The following is an 18,569-nucleotide window of genomic DNA, read 5'->3' as shown; positions in this document are numbered from 1 at the left end:
TAAATGTGCTTGCGGCGGGGACTCAGAATTGTTAAAATTGGAACCCTGCACTTAACGTGACCATGAAAACAGTTCATCATCTAGAAAATAGCCCAGAGCACCAGTTGTAGCAAAAGTCTGTTTGCTTTATATTGTCAAATTACCATAAAAGGATACTGCCTGCTGAAGTCAATTTCCTTCTTAATTTCACTCCGCAACATGAGTGATTAGTAAGCTTTTTTTCTCTTGAGAAAGGCTGTTCTGTGGAGCGATGTTGTGGTCCTGTGATCACATTTGAATGAAGCCCTCCTTGCTTTCCATTTTGAGCCGGTGTTTAGTTGAATGTATTTGGGTTGCTGGGATTGAAATACAATTTCTAGCTGAGAATTTCTGATTTGCTCGTTCCAGGCGAATGGCTTTTCCCTTGAATTTTTCATTTGAGTTTATTCATTTGGATGTGAGGTAATAGAGCCTTTGCCTTTGCAGGACTGTCTGGAAATCTTGTGTAAGCACGGAGGGCTTGAGCCAGAAAGGAGAGATAAGTGCAATCGGACTGCGCACGATGTCGCCACTGATGACTGCAAGCACCTGCTGGAGAATCTGAGTGAGTGCCATTCGCAGCTTTGTTCACCTTCCTCCCCCTGCTGGGGCTGCTGGCACCATGGGAGGATACTCATGCAGCTATGGTTTGCTCATTCGCTTCTTAGCTTTCTTTGAGCCCTAGCAACTACAAAAATGTTTTATTCATTATCAATGTGGTAATTAGATTTTATTGATTATCAATGTGGTAATTATATTTTCCATGCAGAATGGCTTTTTAGAGAATTAGTTGCTATTCCAGTAATGCTAGGTCTTCTTTGTATTTTAATGACCTCGGTTAGTATTGAAATAATTATTGCTCTTTTCTTCTGGACTTAGATTTTGTCTCTCTGAGACATGAGATAAATAGGGTATGAAGAATCATGGCTGGGTACTTTGCCATTAGCTGATCATATAAATGTAGGACAGTTACCTCTCAATGCCTGCTTGCTGACCTGCCTGTGAAGATAATTGATGCACTTTTGGGCCTCTTCCAGCTCTAAGAATATATGTTGCTCAGCCCATGTTCTAAAAGGTTCACTTGTGGGTTTATGGAATATGGAGTTTCAGATCATACAAAATATTACAACTTCTCATATCAAGATTATCATTCAATCTACCCAGTCAGTCAGCTGTATCAATATTTCAACTTACATTCTAACACTGAGAAAATGAACAATAAACATAATTTATTGCATGGTATCTGAGACGGTAACTTGTGCTGTGGAAAAGACTCAGGAGGGCTGGGAGTGTGAGGATGGGTTTCAGTTTTTAAAGTGGTGGTCAAGGGCACCTCACTGGTAAGACATTGAAGCAACCGTTGAAGGAGGTGAGCAGAGCAGCTATGTAGACCTCTCAGGTAAGAGCTTTCCGGGCAGGACATCATCAAGTGGACAGAAGCCCTCAGGCAGGAGCAGACCTATTGTGTCTGAGGAGCCGTAAAGAAGGCAGAGTGCTGGGTTGGAATGAGCGAGGGCAGAGAAGTTATAAGATGGGATGAGGGGGTGGCCTGATGTGGTTGGAATCTGTAGGCCATTGTAAGATAACCCTTTCAATGTCTGAGCTTCGGAGTGACAGGATCTGCTGTACGTTTTCATAGTTTCTGTGGCTGCTTTGTTGAGAATAATTGTAGGAAGTCCCAGGACTGAAGTCAGGGAGACTTGTTGGGCCCTTGATGTGTTCCGGCGAGAGACCATAGTGACAGCTCAGTCTAGGATTGTCACGGGTGAGGTGGTGAGAAGTGGTTGGGTTCTGGATGCAGCTGAAGGTAGAGCCAGCAGAACTTCCTGATGGACTGAATCTGAAGTATGACAGAGGGGTGGGGGGCTTCATGTATCACCCCCAGTGATTCAGCCTCAACAACTGGCAGGGTGGAGTGGCCATCACCTGTCAACGGGAGAGCCGTGGCTAGAGCAGATTTTGCTAACGAAGATCAGGAGTTCCGGTTTAGAAGTATGAATCTGAGATGTCTGTTCGGGGATCTGTGTGGAGATGCCAAGTCAGCAGGGATTCCGGAGATGAGTATGAGTTGGATACGTAAATCTGAGAGTCTGCAGTTTATAGATGGTATTTAAAGTCATGGGACTGGATGAGATCACTAAGGAAGTGAACACACAGAAAAAGTACGAGAAAGGAGCCTTGCAGCACTCTATGGTTAAGAAATCTGGAAAATGTGGAGGGACCAGCAGAGACTCATTACAGAGTGACCACTGAGGCATGAGAGAATCCTGTGGGAGTGGATCAGAGAACAGAGAGGGGTCAGTTGTGTCAGAAGCTGTTGACAAGGTGAGAACTGAGAATTAGTGATAGTTGGAAAAATAATCTAGTAGTTGGTTAAGAGAAAAAAATAATTTAAGAAGGGAATCATAGAAATAGACTTTTTAACATTTTATTTTCATTTTAATCGTGCAGATCCTTCTTTCATTAATTTTCAGGTGAAGGTCTTTAGTCTGGTTTTTCTGACTGAAGTTCCACATATTCTTATTGGAAAACCACCTTTCTCATGTCTCATCTATGATCTCTAGTGTTTGAGGACTTAAACATACTTACAAAACAAACTAAAAGCAGTATCTGTCTAAAGTATTTTTTTTCTAATTTTATGTAGTTGTTTCCTCTATACCCCATTAGATGACTTTTTAAAATACCTCCTCTGTTCCGTGATCTCTAAAGTGTCCAACTTCATTTTTATAGGACCAGGAAGTCATTTCATCAGTTTATGGAATATTTAATTTACCAATTATAGTAATGAGTTCAATAGACGTAAAAGATTAGAGAATAAACACAAGTGACTCTTGGTGAGCGCATAATTCAGTTCATGAGAACAGAAGTGCATTGGAGACTGCCCACCTCGGTGGGGCCTCAGTCAGCGTGTCACAGAGAGATTGGAAAGGTCACTTAAGAAGCTTCTACTGCACTGTTTACTATTTATTAAATACTCACTAGCATTTACCATGTAACTGACAGTGTGTCAAATACATTTCAAACATGAGTTCCTTTTGTCTTTATAACAATTAAACAGCACAGTCCTAACATTTTGTAGAAGGAACTGGGATATAGAGAGATGAAGGTAATTTACCAAGTACACATGGCTGGTAGGAGGCTGGCCCTGAGGCTCAGACCGAGGTCTGCAGGAGTGCGAAGCCACTGTCAGTGACTTCTGCAACAGTGACCTGCCTGATTCATGATGATATCGATGAAGGTGGGGAGAAAGGGCAATGTAGGAAATTCAGGGTCAAGAGAACACTCACGTTTTCCCAGATTTTTTTTTTTTAAGAGTCTTGCCAATTAACTGCAAAAGGCCAATGATACAAGGAACAATAAACAAATAACATGGGTCCAAAGAAACTGTGAAGTTTGGGAGACCACAGTTTACTGCAGTAGAAGAACACTCAGTTAATTGTATCTCAAGAAATATTATAGTTAACCTTTGCTTTGTTTTTGAAATGTTTGTATCTGTCTCTTTTATATAAGAGTTTTGCTGGGTTTTCCTATCAAGGTTTTCCCCCCAATTCTTCTATTCTTCCAACAGACGCTCTTAAAATACCTGTAAGGATTTCAGGGAGTGAGATTCCACCAGGCAACTATGGTTCAGATGACTTTGAATGCGAAAACACAATATGCGCTTTAAATATCCGCAAACAGACATCATGGGAAGATTTTTCAAAAGCAGTGAGTCAAGCTCTGACAAATCATTTCCAAGCAATCTCATCTGATGGATGGCGGAGTCTGGAAGACGGGACGTTTAATAACACCACCGACTCCTGCATTGGCCTCAGTACGAGCAGTGTGCGATCCGTCATGCTAGGTACCAGCCATCCTGTGATGAAGAGAAAGTTAAATTTCTGGGCTTATGTATGTTTATGGGCTCCATAACCTGATCCTTAGTTCATTGATTAAATACATTCAAAGCTCACTTGTGACAGCTGCTGGTGCCGAGAAACTTGGGTATTCACAATGCAGCCATTATATAACGTTGCCTTGTGAATATAAAAAATGCTTTTATGCCTCTGATAATACTTAGAGTAAAGAACAAGAAAGGCCTTGATGAGGCTTTGTGATTGCACTTGCTATTCTGATAAATGCAAGAAGCTAACCACATTGCAGCTGCTTACTGATGGACAAGCTGTGAATGCAGCTCCAGATTTGTACTTGGGCTGCGCTGGGGATGCTCGTAGTGTAGTAACAGCTCACCTCCGGGACAAGAGCCCTATGACATCTAGAGTTGGAAGAAGCACTCTTCATTGAAGATACAGTCAGAGCTCCCACATGGGATGAGTCATGGTGATAACTGGTTATTTCTGTTTGATAGGCACTATGAAGCAGACTCCAAAGAACTTAAAAAGATGAGATTTGTTGGGGCTCCTGGGTGGCTCAGTCGCTTAAGCGACTGACTCTTGGTTTCAGCTCAGGTCATGATCTCAGGGTTGTGAGATCAAGCCCCACATTGGGCTCTGCGCTCAGCATGGAGTCTGTTTGGGATTCTTTCCCACTCCCTGTGCCTTCCCCTCTGCTCATCCCCCTGCTCCCTTGCTCTCTCTCTCTCCCTCTCTCTAAAATAAATAAAATCTTTAGAAAAATAAAAAGGAGGTAAGATTTGCTTTCTGGTAAGCATAGTAAGTGCTCTCTAGAAGTCCCTGGTTAGTGTGTTTCCTCTTGAGCCAGCAGAACTAGCATCTTTGGGGAACCTGCTATTATTTCAAAACTGTGTTGGGAGCTGTATACACAGCACCTCAACAAGTCCTTAAAACAGGCTCATTTGACAAATAAGTAAACTAGTTACAAGATAACCCACCTGAGATCACAGAGCAAAGAAGTAAAACAGGCAGGATTCAAATCTCTGTCTGTCTGGTAGGAAGGCCTGCATATTTTCAGCAGCAGTATGTTGCAAAAGAATAGTCAAGGTTGAGGAAAAGTGTGTGTTTCATCATGCTTTTAATATATTTGCTTATTAGATCAGAGAATGTTTTATTCTGTTAACTTATATATGCTAAGTCACTTTAAAAACACATATATTTCAGGGGCACCCGGGTGGCTCAGTGGGTTAAGCCTCTGTCTTCAGCTCAAGTCATGATCCCAGAGTCCTGGGATTGAGCCGTGCATCAGGCTCTCTGCTCAGCGAGGAGCCTGCTTCCCTCTCTCTCTCTGCCTGCCTCTCTGCCTACTTGTGATCTCTGCCAAATAAATAAATAAAATCTTTAAAAAAAAAAAACATATATTTCAGTAGTTTTTGAGGCAGATTATTCATGGCAACTTAATTTTATGAATCTATGGCAAAATCATTAAAATAATTATTACAGAAGAATTACTGTGTAGTTAAGTAATTACATCAGGACAATGTGTCATAAATGATTCTCAGTAACCCATTTTGCCCACACAATGAACTGTTATTCAAGGTGTGGTTATGCCCAGAGGTCTAATAAATGAAGTCAGCACAGACTTGTCTGAAAGAAAATGGCCTTTCATCATCAGCCCTCTTGCAGCTAATCTGGAAACAAGCGTAAGCAAATGGATATTTACCGCCATCAGAGAATTTTAGCTCTGTGAGCAGTGAATAATAAGGCCTCATGTTTCCAGTGTTCATGCTTGTCACTGACGGGTGAGGAGCCCTGGTGGTTTCAGATCTAAAGATGATTGAGTTTTTTGTGGGTAAAGGGCTTAGCAGAGCGTCTGGCTGTAGCTGCTTGAAAATTAGCAACTACGATAAGAGTTAATAACATATATGTATAAATGACCTGACTCTATTGATAATCCAAGTAGGTTAAAGGGACCCCAGTGAGTTATAGGTAGGGCATGCATACATGGTAGGAATATTTACGGATTTAAGATCTGCGGAAGGGAAGGAATGGCACATGTACCTCCTACGCATCCCTCCTTAGGGCAGACCCCTGTGATGAGGGACTCTTTCTGAGCAAGAGTGAGCAGAGGGCCCAGACCATGGGGTGGCTTGCTATATTCTCAGCTCCTGAAGTTACTGTTTTTTCTGAATCTAAAAATTTGTTGGGAAGGGAGCAGATCAGAAAGGACCTGTTATCTCTTCCAGACTGCTTGGACCTTGTGACTCAGGTATAGCAAGGGCCGTGAAAAGTTATCATCAGCTTTGTTTCTGAAAACTTAACCGTAGAAGTACTTAGTTGTACTTTTGCTCCCCAGTTTTCTCCCTTACTCCGGAGGACAGCCCTGGAGAAGCCTGTTGGTGGAGGGCCTTCCTTTTGACCTTTGATAGACGTGTCTGGGAGTTCACCCCTGAGACCCTTGACCTCTTCTGTGCATGGCTTTGACAGTTTAAGCTCTGGATTCGTTAGGGTTCTCACATAGATTGCACGTTGCCCCTTATAAGAAAAATTACTTTTAAGCTTCTTTTGTTTCATTTTTTTGAACTAGGAAATGTGCCATGGTCAACAGGTCAGAGCTTCTCCCAGTCCCCGTGGGACTTTATGAAGAAAAATAAAGCAGAGCAGGTCACTGTGTTTTTATCAGGTAAGGATGGTCCAGACTGGGGGAATGTTGACACAGTGTTTGGCTTCATGATTGTCTCGCAGTGCTGGTTCTTACATCGGCACGTTTCTGTCCTACATTCTCTAGCAATGCATGTATGACTCCCTCTGTTAAGTCATTAGATGTTTTTTGAAACATTTGATTAAGGAGAAGAAAGCCATGTTTCTCACACCTGTGGTGATATCCATCCTGATCATTGATTGCTGCGATTCCTTTTTTTTTTTTTTTTCCAAGATTTTATTTATTTGAGAGAGAGAGTTGGGAGAGGAGGGAGTGGGAGGAACAGAGGGAGAAGGGGGCAGGCATCCTCCCTGCTGAGTGGGGGAACCTGTCATGGGACTGGATCTCAGGACCCTGACCCTGAGATCATGACCTTGGCCGAAATCAAGAGTTGGATGCTTAACCAACTGAACCACCCAGGCGCCCCGCTGAGATTCTGCTCCCTGTCTCACTAGGAGCAAACCAGAGGTTAAACCTAAGGTGCTAAGAGAGTGACAGAGAATGTGGTAAAAAGAAATGCCTTCCGTTACTGTCAAGTCCACTGTATGATTCATACGATTATTATAATTGTACGAGGTAATGTTTAGTGAGCACCTGTTATGTGCTAGGCCCTGTGGTTTATAGCACACTGCAAGTATAAGTTTATTTCATCCTTATAACAACCCAAGGAGATACATATTTCTGTTCACCCTAATTTTATTGACGAAGAAATTAAGACTCAGAAAGATTAATTTTCTTGTCTAAAGTCGGATCGCCAGTGTTACAAGAATCCTCAGTTTCTCAGCCCTTAACTCTAAAAGGGATTTCATCATATATTGCCTATAGTGGAGAATGGAGTCTTTAAAAGTTCAGTTAGTAAAGTTCCAACTAATTAAGTTGTATTCCATTGTTTGAACTACTTACTGAAGTGAGAAAAAAGAAAGTGTGAGACTATACTGGAAAATTCCTTCAGGCTCAAGCACTGTATCAAGAGGGTAGCAGAACTTGGGAGGGAAATGAAGGAGATAGTTTGGGAAAGAACATAAAGGATAACCCCAGAACTGCATTAATGCTGTCCCAGTCTAGAACTTTCAGAGGGTTGGGATTGCCTCTCATAACACTTGCTTGTAAATAGGAAAATATTGAAACCAGTGATCAGAGTAGTTACTAGCCATAGTATTTGAGCTAGGACCTCAGGCCCTGGCTGTGGTTGACAGGAGATGAGGGGGCTTCCTAGGGGAAGGGAGGGCAGCTGGGGAGCTCTGGGGAGGCCAGGAGCAGGGGTCATTTACCAGCCAGTTCAACATGTGACAGTGTTTTCACAGTGGTAAAGAGACAGAGGTACCTATTGGCCAGGTGTCAGCTCTGCCTACATAATTCAACAAACAAGCAAACACTATTGTATTTTGATCATTTATATTTAATAAGGAAGAACCGGGGTGCCTGGGTGGCTCCATTGGTTCAGCGTCTGGCTCTTGATTTGGGCTCTGGTCATGATCTTGGGGTTGTGGGATCAAGCCCCATGTTGGGCTCACACTGGGTGTGGAGCCTGTTTGAGATTTTCTGTCTCTCTCTCCCTCTGCCCTCCTTTCTCTCTCTCTCTCTCTACCTCTCCAAAAAAAAAAAAAAAAACCAAAAACAAAAAAAACAAAAAAAAACAAACAAACCAATTTTCCTTCTATGTATTGCTTTCTTATAGGTCCTCAAGAAGGCTGCCTCAGCAGTGTGACTTACGCATCAATGATCCCTCTTCAGATGCTACAGAACTACCTCAGGCTGGTAGGTGGCTGCTGCCAAGTGGAGTCTTAGACTCCCATCTCTGATGCTGGCGTATGCTGGTTGGCTCATTTTCATGTTTGAAGTAGTGTGAGCCCCCACTCACCCTGTGCCCTAACTCTGTGACCTTCCCCACCAGCCCTTTCCCTATAAGGCCACTGGTCACTTAATTCTGGATTTCTGTCACAGTCCTCCGTGTACTCACTGCCGACTACCTATACCTATTACCTGTGACGTGTTACAGTTGGAGCAAGAGGAGATTGTCTTTCCCCAACATGAACTTGACATCAAGTCACTGGTCATCAATATGAAAGAGAATGGTTATAGATGCTTTACTGTAAACTTCTATTGTTTAAAACTAAGTTAAATATGCTGGCATTAGTTAACATATTGATTTGGTCACCTCCAACAGAAACCAAACGGTGATAGCTTAAGCAGTATAGAGGTTTATTTTTTCAGACAGAGAAATCCCAGCAGGTGAAAGAGCCAGCCAGGGGATGTGGGGCAGGGTGACCCTGGCAGGGTGTCAGCACCTTCTCCCTCACCCGGCCACTCTCACCTGGGGTATTACCTATGTGTTTGGCCAAAGAGAGTCACCAGGTTCTAGCCTGAGGGAAGAGAGCCTGGAAGGCAAGCCTCTTCCTTTCTGAGGAGTTGCACACACCGTTTCTACCCACAACCCACCAACCAGAATTGAGACGCAGGTTCACACCTTGTTGGGTTATGTGGTCTTTTGCTGGGCAGCATGCACCCAGCTAAAACTAGTTCTGTTATTAAAGGGAAGAAGAATATGATTATCAAGAGAGTAGCAAATTCTAGACCGTGAATAACTCTAATGCTTTGCGTTTGTCTAGTCCTTACTACGTGTGAGACGGTATTCCAGATGCTTGTACATGTCTTACTTATTCCTCAAAACATCCCTATAAGGTAGATAGCATCATCCATTTTATATGAGGAAATCGAAGCAGAGGTCACATACTGTGCTCAAGGCCACGAGGCTAGTGAATGATTCAGCTAGGACTGCCCAGTCCCTGTGACACGTGGGGTCTCTGTGTGATCTCTATCTAATCTAAAACTAATATTGAAAGTATCAAACTTTAGCAAACATTCCTTTTGCTTGTTGCGTTAATTTGGAAAGCTTTTTTAAATAAATGGATTTGCCTAGGCGCTTTACAAAAATTGTTTCCGTTAACTGTCTGTTGGTATCTGGGACTGACCTTTGTAGAAGTAGCCACAATGGGTACAATTCAGAAGAGGTGGGATCTTGTAAATCTGAGACTTTCATTGGTTTTCTTTGTCATGTGTTCCTCTCTCCCTGTGGCTCCAAAGTAAGCCTGTGGCTTACTCTGGAGGGGAAGGAGGGCTGTCTTCTTCCTGTGCTTTAGTGAAAGTTGCAGTTGTGTGACCAACATGTTGGTTTTCAGGAATGTGAGTGGTTTTCGGGAACGCTCCCAGCAGAACGAGCTGGAGCTCGTAGAACCACTTTCTTCTCTCCCTTCTCCCTTCTCAGCTTCTCTGTACCAGGCAAGGTTCTGGCTTAGGGATTTTCATATTCTCAGATGATAAAATAGAAAGGTGGTGAAACAAATTACAGCTGCACATTAGGCTTGACTGGGTAGGTCTGTTAAATGAAATGTCTATTAGTACATTATATCCAGAATATTCCAAGTACATTACATGTGTGCCTCCCAATGCACAAGGCATGGGGACCACAAAAGACCAACAAACTAACTAGAGACTTAACTAGTTGTTCTGTTCTCCGCTTAATGAGTGTACACAAAGGGCTTTTTAAAATTCAACAATTAACCCCTGGGTGAAGATAGTAAATATTTATCATGCATTTTAGCAATCACTTCAAAATTTAAAGTGACTCAGGCCATAATATAATACCGTGGTTGTGAATGTTTCGTCTTCATATGAGATTATAACCCCCTCTAATGAGACAGATAATGTGTTAACACAGTTTTGTATCCTGTTTGGTTATTTAATTCAGTTGTTTGACAAGTATTTATGGAGAGCCTTCTAAATGCAGATGGTATTTTAGAAACTTAGGATATACCATCATGTAAGATGCATTCCCTGACATCATGGAGCTTACATTCTAGTGAGGGAAGACAAATAAGAAACAGATCGATAGGGGCACCTGGGTGGCTCAGTTGGTTAAGCCTCTGCCTTCAGTTCAGGTCATGATCTCGGGGTTCTGGGATCGAGTCCCGCATCGGGTTCTCTGCTCAGCAGTGAGCCTGCTTCCCCTCTCTCTCTGCCTGTCTCTCTGCCTACTTATGATCTCTCTCTCTCTCTCTCTCTGTCAATAAATAAATAAAATCTTAAAAAAAAAAAGAAAGAAAGAAACAGATGGATAAATGCATCTGTAATGACATGGCCAGTCAGTAGAGAAGTATATAGGAAAGTATGCAAGTATAAATGAAAACAAAGCACATAAGGAGATAAAGAACTAGTTGGGGGGTGGCAGAAATAACTTTTGGATGGAGTTGTTAGCAAAGACCTTTCTGTAGACACATAGAGACAGAAAACTAAATGAGGTGAAGATGGCAGCCTTATGAAGGGTCTCGGAAGCAGACGGAACAACAGGTACGAGAGTGTCTATGCTGGCAATGAGGTCTGAGAGATGAGAAGCTAGATCACTTGGGATCATGGCAAGAACTTGGGATTTTATTCCAGGTGTACTAGAAAGCCACTGGTAGGGTTTGAGCTGGAGAGTGACCTAGCCACCCAGTGCCACAGTAACTGTAGGCACATTGATAGGTCTTTGAATAGTTGAAAATCTGTACAACATGCAAACCTAGTAATATCTGACTTTATTGAGCATTTATTATGTGCCAAGCTCTGTTGTAAGATCTATAGATTGTTTCATTGAATCATTCCATGAGGGTACATAGTTATATCAGTTACCCCCACTTTACAGGTGAATAAACCAAGACTGAAGGTAATTTGTCCAAGGTTTGCAGCAAGCAAGTGGTAGAACGTAAGGAGTTGCACCTAGTCTGTCTTCCATTCTCGTGCATGTAATAATAGTTTATTCTAGTTTTTAACCTAATGGTTAAGAAGGACTCGTGGGGCGCCTGGGTGGCTCAGTGGTAAAATCCTCTGCCTTCGGCTCAGGTCATGATCCCAGGGTCCTGGGATCGAGCCCCGCATCGGGCTTTCTGCTCAGCAGGGAGCCTGCTTCCTCCTCTCTCTCTGCCTGCCTCTCTGCCTACTTGTGATCTCTGTCTGTCAGATAAATAGATAGAATCTTAAAAAAAAAAAAAAAAAAAAAAAAAAAAAAAAAAAAAAAGAAGGACTCGTAATAACCAGTTTAACTGTAGATGTTAATGTATTACATAGAATGCATATGTTAAAGCCCTTATGCAGAAAGCCACATGAATTGAAGACTTTAAATCAGATTTGTTTCTTTTTTTAATGGTATGATTTTTCAGTGCTTTCATTGCATAATTAAAATAATACAAATCTTAAATGTCCATCTTGACAATTAATAAGGAAACATTTAATGTGATTGAGTTTTGATTTGCTAATAATTCATTATAATAGCTGAACTTTGTGCATTAACTCACTTTTCTTAGCCAATTGCAGTTTTTATTAGTTACTTGCAACCTTCTTTTTTAATACTTCAGTGACTATGAGTAATTATTATATTAGAGAAATACTTAAATAGATCATCCTCATCTGAACACTACTTTAAAATGTAGGACTCTGGGGGCACCTGGGTGGCTCAGTGGGTTAAAGCCTCTGCCTTCTGCTCAGGTCATGATCTCAGGGTCCTGGGATCCAGCCCCGCATCAGTCTCTCTGCTCAGCAGGGAGCCTGCTTCCTCCTCTCTCTCTCTGCCTGCCTCTCTGCCTATTTATAATCTCTGTCTGTCAAATAAATAAATAAAATCTTTAAAAAAAAAAAAAAAAGTAGGACTCGGAATCCCCTAGGATGTAATTCTTGAGATTTCCCCCGACCTGGTAGCCATCCAGCTACCCCACTAAGTGCTACACTAACCATCAAGAATCACGACTAGAAAATTCCACCTGCTCTTCATAGAGTCCCAGAATAAATCTGTCATGTTCCCATAAAAATAGTATTGTAAATGATGGTGGTTATGTATCTAAGGCCACACATCTCGATCAACTCCATTAGCAGGTGGCTGGCTGGTTCTAGCCTGATCTCTGTTGGGCATGGAGGGGTAAATGTGGGTAAAGTCCTAGCAGAAGGAAGAAGCCAGTTCCCTGGTATGACAAAGTGTGGCTCCAACACCAGTGAATCTTTTGGCTTCCACGGAATAGCGGAAGAAGATTCTGGGCAACAGGGCAAGTGTCAGCCCAGGGGAGGTCTGGAGCAGGAACAGTTCATGAGTGTTAGAGGCTGGCTGACAAGGGAGCAGTTAGATCCAAGGTTATATATCTTATAGTTGTTTGTTTTGGGGGGTTTTATCTTTTTTTTAATAACTACAATACCAAATTCATATGTCTGTGTTACTAAATGAGGACCTGTCTTTATGTGAAGTTCATACCCAAGTCCAAGGTTGGCTTTTTAAAGTTTCAGTAAGCTAATTTTTTAAAAATCTGTGGTGTGTCTCTATGAACTTTATTTTCTCTTAAATTCCCATTTTTCTTTTATACCTATTTCGATAAAGAGGGAGCTCGGCATATGGCTAAAACCCTCTCTCTCTACCATGAAGGACTCTAGCTTTTTTGTCACCCAGATGCTGGATGTGCCCATATTGTTTTGGGGGATTGTATATGAATCAGTTGGCAGGAACTGTGTGGTTTGTGGCTCTAACATCCTACATAAACTTTTAAAATCAGTGTAGAAGAGGTCAGAATGAAGGCCCTAGCTCTAAAGCAATCACTCTGGGAGCTACAGCCATCTCAGATTTATTGGCTCAGTAAAAACCTTTTATTTTTTATTCCTTTTATTTTATTTTATTTATTTATATTTATTTATTTTATTCCTTTTTGAGAACCCCGCCTAAAACCAGGTCTCAACAGTAGAAGCGTTCCCTCAAGACTCTGACAAGTGAAATTCTGAACAGAAGTTGAGGTTTATTGTTTTACAACAGTGCCCCAAGTCTGAAAACACAGCACAGGTGGCCAGTTGAGGATGGTGGACACAGTAGCAAGACACTGTGGGGTGGGGGGGAAACAATCAAAGGATGGATGGGCCTTTGTGGAGGTCATTGTTTAGATTTAATCCAGAATTCATTTGCGTCACAAAGCACTAATTGACATGTGATAAGAACTTCCTGAATGAGCTGTGGAGACGCTGGAATAAAAGGGATTGGTACCGATTGTGATAATAAGGCCAGTGTCCCTTCAGTCATAAGCTGTAAACACGCACTTAGGAGTAATTGTGGTGAGTCTAATTCACCTTCCGGAAGTTGAGTTTTGATTTTCTTATTAAAGAGTAGATCTCCTTTCAAAACAATTAAAATATTTACTTTCCACCCCCTCCACCACCAATCTTGTCTGCCTGCCTATCTTCCTATCTTTAGAGCCCTCTGCTGGCACCATGAAGCGTGTGTGTTTATAATACCTCAGATCTTGCTGTTTGGGGAAATGTAATTTTTAGCCAGAGAAGATAAATGTGTTTTCTTTGCATAGCTTTGTATGTTTGCCCCAGTCTCCGTAGAGCAATGAGCTCCTGGTAATTACTTTGTTGTTGCTCAGATCTTAAATGGTAACCAACACAACTACACCATTAGATGAGATAGAACAAAATACCATTAACAAAAAATCGATAATATCTGAAGTGAGGAAAAACCTAATGAAATGCCTGTATTAGAATGTATGAATAATCTGGAAGTCTGTGCATTTGTTTTTCCATTTATTTCCTTATTTATATTTTTCCTTATTACAGAAAGGATATTAGACTATGTTAAGACAAAATGCTTACTGCTAGTGAATGGCCTTTTCAAGGAAATTTCAAATGGAATGTTTCCTGTCTGTATTTTGTAAGAACCTACAATCTGAGAACAAATGAGGTGTTGAAATTGAAGACGGCTTATCTATGAAATTGGGTCTCTTGCTGTTACGTGATTCCAAAATCAATCTTAAGACAGTGTAGGCAGTTTGACAGGAGAGCTATAATGAATAGAGCACTCTTGTTTTCAGAAATGAGACAAGATTAAATAGCAGTCCTAGTTGAAAATCTCAGGGGTACAATATTCAGTAAATCTTGAAAATCTGTATCCTGTTTCACTGGTATGAAACAATCCATTCGTTGTGAGAGTATTTCTACTCAATAACTCATGGCAGTTTGGGATTAATTTGGAGAGTACAAACTTCTGGTTAAAAGTTGCACTTGGCCCGCAGTACCCAGCAAAATTTCCCACTCAAGTGCTTTTGAAAAGTAATAGTAACAGAGGAAAATAGAACTGAGGTCTTCCTTTGGCAAGAATCTGGAAAAATTTTCCAGTACCTTTAGGTGTAAGAGAGTGTTAAACCCACTTATTTGAGGCCTACCTGAAATTAGGTGGGAAGGCACTTTTATTATTTTCCTCCTACCATCATAGTAATGATTCCAAAAGGCAAGGTTGATAGCAGTTAGAAAATTGGAGGCATATATCTACCGCATAGTTTATGCTTTTGACAGCTCTGTGACCACCTCCTCTATCTCCTGTCAAGATAGGTCCTTCTGCATTCATTCAGAGACTAAAGCTGGAAATACCTGAGCAGGAAGTTGGTGGGCAGGCACTGGTGAGGCTGCTCTGTCTGGGAGTGTGTCCCAGAAGCACCTCCAGCAGGATGGCTGCTGGAGTGCCCTGCTCCCTGGGACTGCAGCGTATCTCACACATTCGTCTGCCACGGTGAACAGCCCAGGGTCAGTCCACGGCAGCCATGGCCCAGTCGGGGAGTATAATCCACAAGCACAGGCAGCAGCCCCCCATCCAGCTGTGACCTAAGTTGGAGTTCAGCTGAAAAATTAGCGGAGAGCAAGTGAAGCCGATGACTGTCCACACAGCCTGCTTTACCGTGGATTCTGTGGTTTCACAGAACATAAATACTAACAAGTCAACATTATACCTGTGGAAGAACACTGCGGCACAGAATGGAGTTATCGTTCTGAAAACCCAGAATGATAACACCTTAAAATTACGACACAAAATGGAAAAGAATTTAGAAAATGATGTCCTTTCTCTAGAGAATGCAAGATCAACTGTGAAAGCAGGGCAAGAAAGCCATGGTAGAGAGAGGCTAAGATTAAAGCAGAAGTATTGGCAAGGAGGTGCGTGAGGTAAGGAACTCTAAGAACTGAAAATGCAATGACATCATTGAACTTGTACTTAGTAAAGAGCAGAAGGGACATGGTGATGATTCTCTTCAGCTGTGAAAGACTAACTTAAGGACCTCGCCCCGAAGCAGAAGCAAAGGACAAGAGTTACGATAATGAGGAGGAGACAGATACCCTCTCCAGTGACATAGAGGGAATGTAAGCAGTATTGGTCTTCCTTCAAAATAGAATTAGAAGAGGAGAAATTACCAAAATCATAATGGAAGAAAAAATTTCTAAGCCAAAAAAGGTTCCAACTGTGGATTGAAAGAATTTATCCTCTTCCATTTAAGACTAGGAGAAAGAGATCACAACCAAACAAGTCTGGGTAACTTTTTAAAATTTTAAGTACAGTCCCTGTCCCAGTCTTGGTCCTTGCTGGCACTTCTACCATTGCTTGTCTCACAAACGCCCAGAACCATAGAGGACAGCCCAGGCCATGCTGAGTTCATCCTGTGGCTTCGGGATACTGTTCCTTGGGCAGCTGTAGCCACTGTCCTGTTTCTTTCAGGTGTATCATTCTCCCTCATGCTGCTCTAGCCCCAGGGGAATCCAGGTGTAGGCTTAATAGTAGAGGAATAATACTTGTATTGAGAGAAAATCACTGGTATATTGTCTTCCAGAGCCTAAAACCCAGTCCCAGGTCCCACAGTAGTGGTACCCTTCAAGAACCACTTCCCTTGGGGGCACCTGGGTGGCTCAGTGGGTTAAGCCTCTGCCTTTGGCTCAGGTCATGATCCCAGGGTCCTGGGATCGAGCCCCGCATCAGGCCAAGCAGGGAGCCTGCTTCCCCCTCTCTTTCTGCCTGCCTCTCTGCCTACTTGTGATCTCTCTCTGTCAAATAAGTAAATAAAATCTTTAAAAAACAAAAAAAGAACCACTTCCCTTTTTAGCTCATGGTCTGACACCCAGTGGTCAAGCCTGGTTTTCCTCTGTTTTCCAGGAGTTAACTCGCAGCATGTCTTTGTCTCTTTGGAGGCCAAAGCTCGAGCCCTAAAGGCCCCAGGAAAAGTAGGAGTTCCCTCTTCCTTCCATGCTAACAGCTTTCCCTCAGTGTTCATATCCCAGAATCGTCATCTTTCCTGTAATGACGGACCGGTAGCCTGTTCTTCACTAGGTCTACCCCAGCCACCCTCAGGGATGTGGCCTTCCCCTGGGATTTCAAAGGGACAAGCTCATCAGAGCACAAGAGAGCAACGTAGATGTCCTTAAACTTGAACAGAGCCTTTCATGTTTAATGTTTCTCTAAGTCTGGGTGACTCAAGCTGGACACATGAGCTACATCATGTGTACTGGTTAGGATGCCACTTCACCTGTACAGATGTCTTCTGTAAGAGCTTTCCAAGAAGAAAACTGCTCCCAGGCATGTAGGCTGGGAGTGGGAGCTCAGCCCCGGGATGACAGAGGTGGGGGGCATGACTCCCCTCCACAGCTCACTCCACACATCACTCACGGTCTTTGCCCCAGGCAGATGGTGACTGGCTTTCCATCCCAGGGCATGCTGCATCTCCACATGTTCGCAGGCAAGGTACCCTCACGTGTGAGGGAGAAAGGTGTTTTAAAAAAAATCCTGTAGGCATCCAGGCAGTTTCTCTATTTTACAAGGGTAAAATTGATCAGTCTCTACCCAGGTTTCTTTGAAACACCGAATTCCGGAATGGGACAACATACATAGTTGACCCGGTAATCTCACAGCCATGAAGATGTCTTTTACGTAAGAAGTCAAGATACTCTCTGATACGCAACAGCTGTAAAGAGATTACACTCCTATAGCCCTCTAAAAAAATACATAAATATACATATTCATACACATATCCACTCTACAAAGAAAACTCAAGAAAGCATAAAATACTTTTTTTTTTTTCTTCTTCCAAGATTTCATTTAAATTCAAGGTAGTTAACATTAGTGTAGTATTGGTTTCAGGAGTAGAATTTAGTGATTGATCACTTACATATGACACCCAGTGCTCATCATAACGCGTGCCCTCCTTAATGCCCATCGCTCATTTCACCCATCCCTCCATCCACCGCCCCTCCAGCAACCTCCAGTTTGTTCTCTGTAGTTAAGAGTCTCTTATGGTTCGCCTCCCTCTCTGTTTTTGTCTTATTTTTCTCTTCCCTTCCCCTATGTTCATCTGTTTCGTTTTTTAAATTCCACATAGGAATGAAAGCATGTGGTATTTGTCTTCCTCTGACTGACTTATTTCACTTAGCATAATACACTCTAGTTCTATCCACGTTGTTGCAAATGGCAAGATTTCGTTCTTTTTGATGGTTGAGTAGTATTCCATAGTGTGTATATCCTACTTTTTTTTTTTTTTTTTTTAACCATTCATCGGTCGATGGACATTTGGGCTCTTCCCATGGGCCCTTTGAATGAGTGCATGTGCCCCTTCAGATCAGTATTTTTGTATCGTTTGGTCAAATACCCAGTAGTGCATTTGTTGGATCATAGGGTAGGTTTAGTTTTAACTTTTTGAGGAAACCATACTGTTTTCAGAGTGGCTGCACTGGTTTGGATTCCCACCAACAGTGTAAGAGGGATCCCCTTTCTCCACATCCTTGCCAACATCTCTTATTTCCTGACTTGTTAGTTTTAGCCATTCTGACAGGTGTGAGATGGTATCATCATGGTTTTGATTTGTAGTTCCATGATGATGAGTGATACTGAACATTTTTTTCATGCATCTGTTGGCCATTTGTATGTCTTCTTTAGAGAAATGTCTCTTCATGTTTTCTGCCCATTTCTTAACTGGATTATTTATTTTTGGGGTGTTCGTTTTGATAAGTTCTTTATAGATTTTGGATACCAGCCCTTTATCTGATGTGTTATTTGCAAATATCTTCTCCCAATTCACAGGCTACCTTTTAGTTTTGTTGATTGTTTCCTTTGATGTTCAGAAGCTTTTATCTTGAAGAAGTCCCGGTAGTTCACTTTTGCTTTTGTTTTCCTTTCCTCCAAAAACATGTCTAGTAAGAAGTTG

At 42.1% G+C, this 18,569-nt stretch overlaps 1 protein-coding gene across 1 annotated transcript in view; it reads left to right on the top strand.

Moving 5' to 3' along the window:
* Positions 1–18,569, top strand: part of CTTNBP2 (cortactin binding protein 2) — a 148,894-nt gene that overhangs the window by 98,409 nt on the left and 31,916 nt on the right. Inside the window, exons 9-12 of the mRNA XM_080818366.1 lie at positions 466–583; positions 3,587–3,862; positions 6,439–6,534; positions 8,231–8,310. Of these exons, the coding sequence (XP_080674492.1) occupies positions 466–583; positions 3,587–3,862; positions 6,439–6,534; positions 8,231–8,310 (570 nt within the window). The remainder of the gene's footprint in view (positions 1–465; positions 584–3,586; positions 3,863–6,438; positions 6,535–8,230; positions 8,311–18,569) is intronic.

This window comes from Martes martes, assembly GCF_963455335.1.
Source record: "Martes martes genome assembly, chromosome: 11".
Classification (NCBI taxonomy): domain Eukaryota; kingdom Metazoa; phylum Chordata; class Mammalia; order Carnivora; family Mustelidae; genus Martes; species Martes martes.
This window is presented reverse-complemented; position numbering and strand designations above follow the sequence as displayed.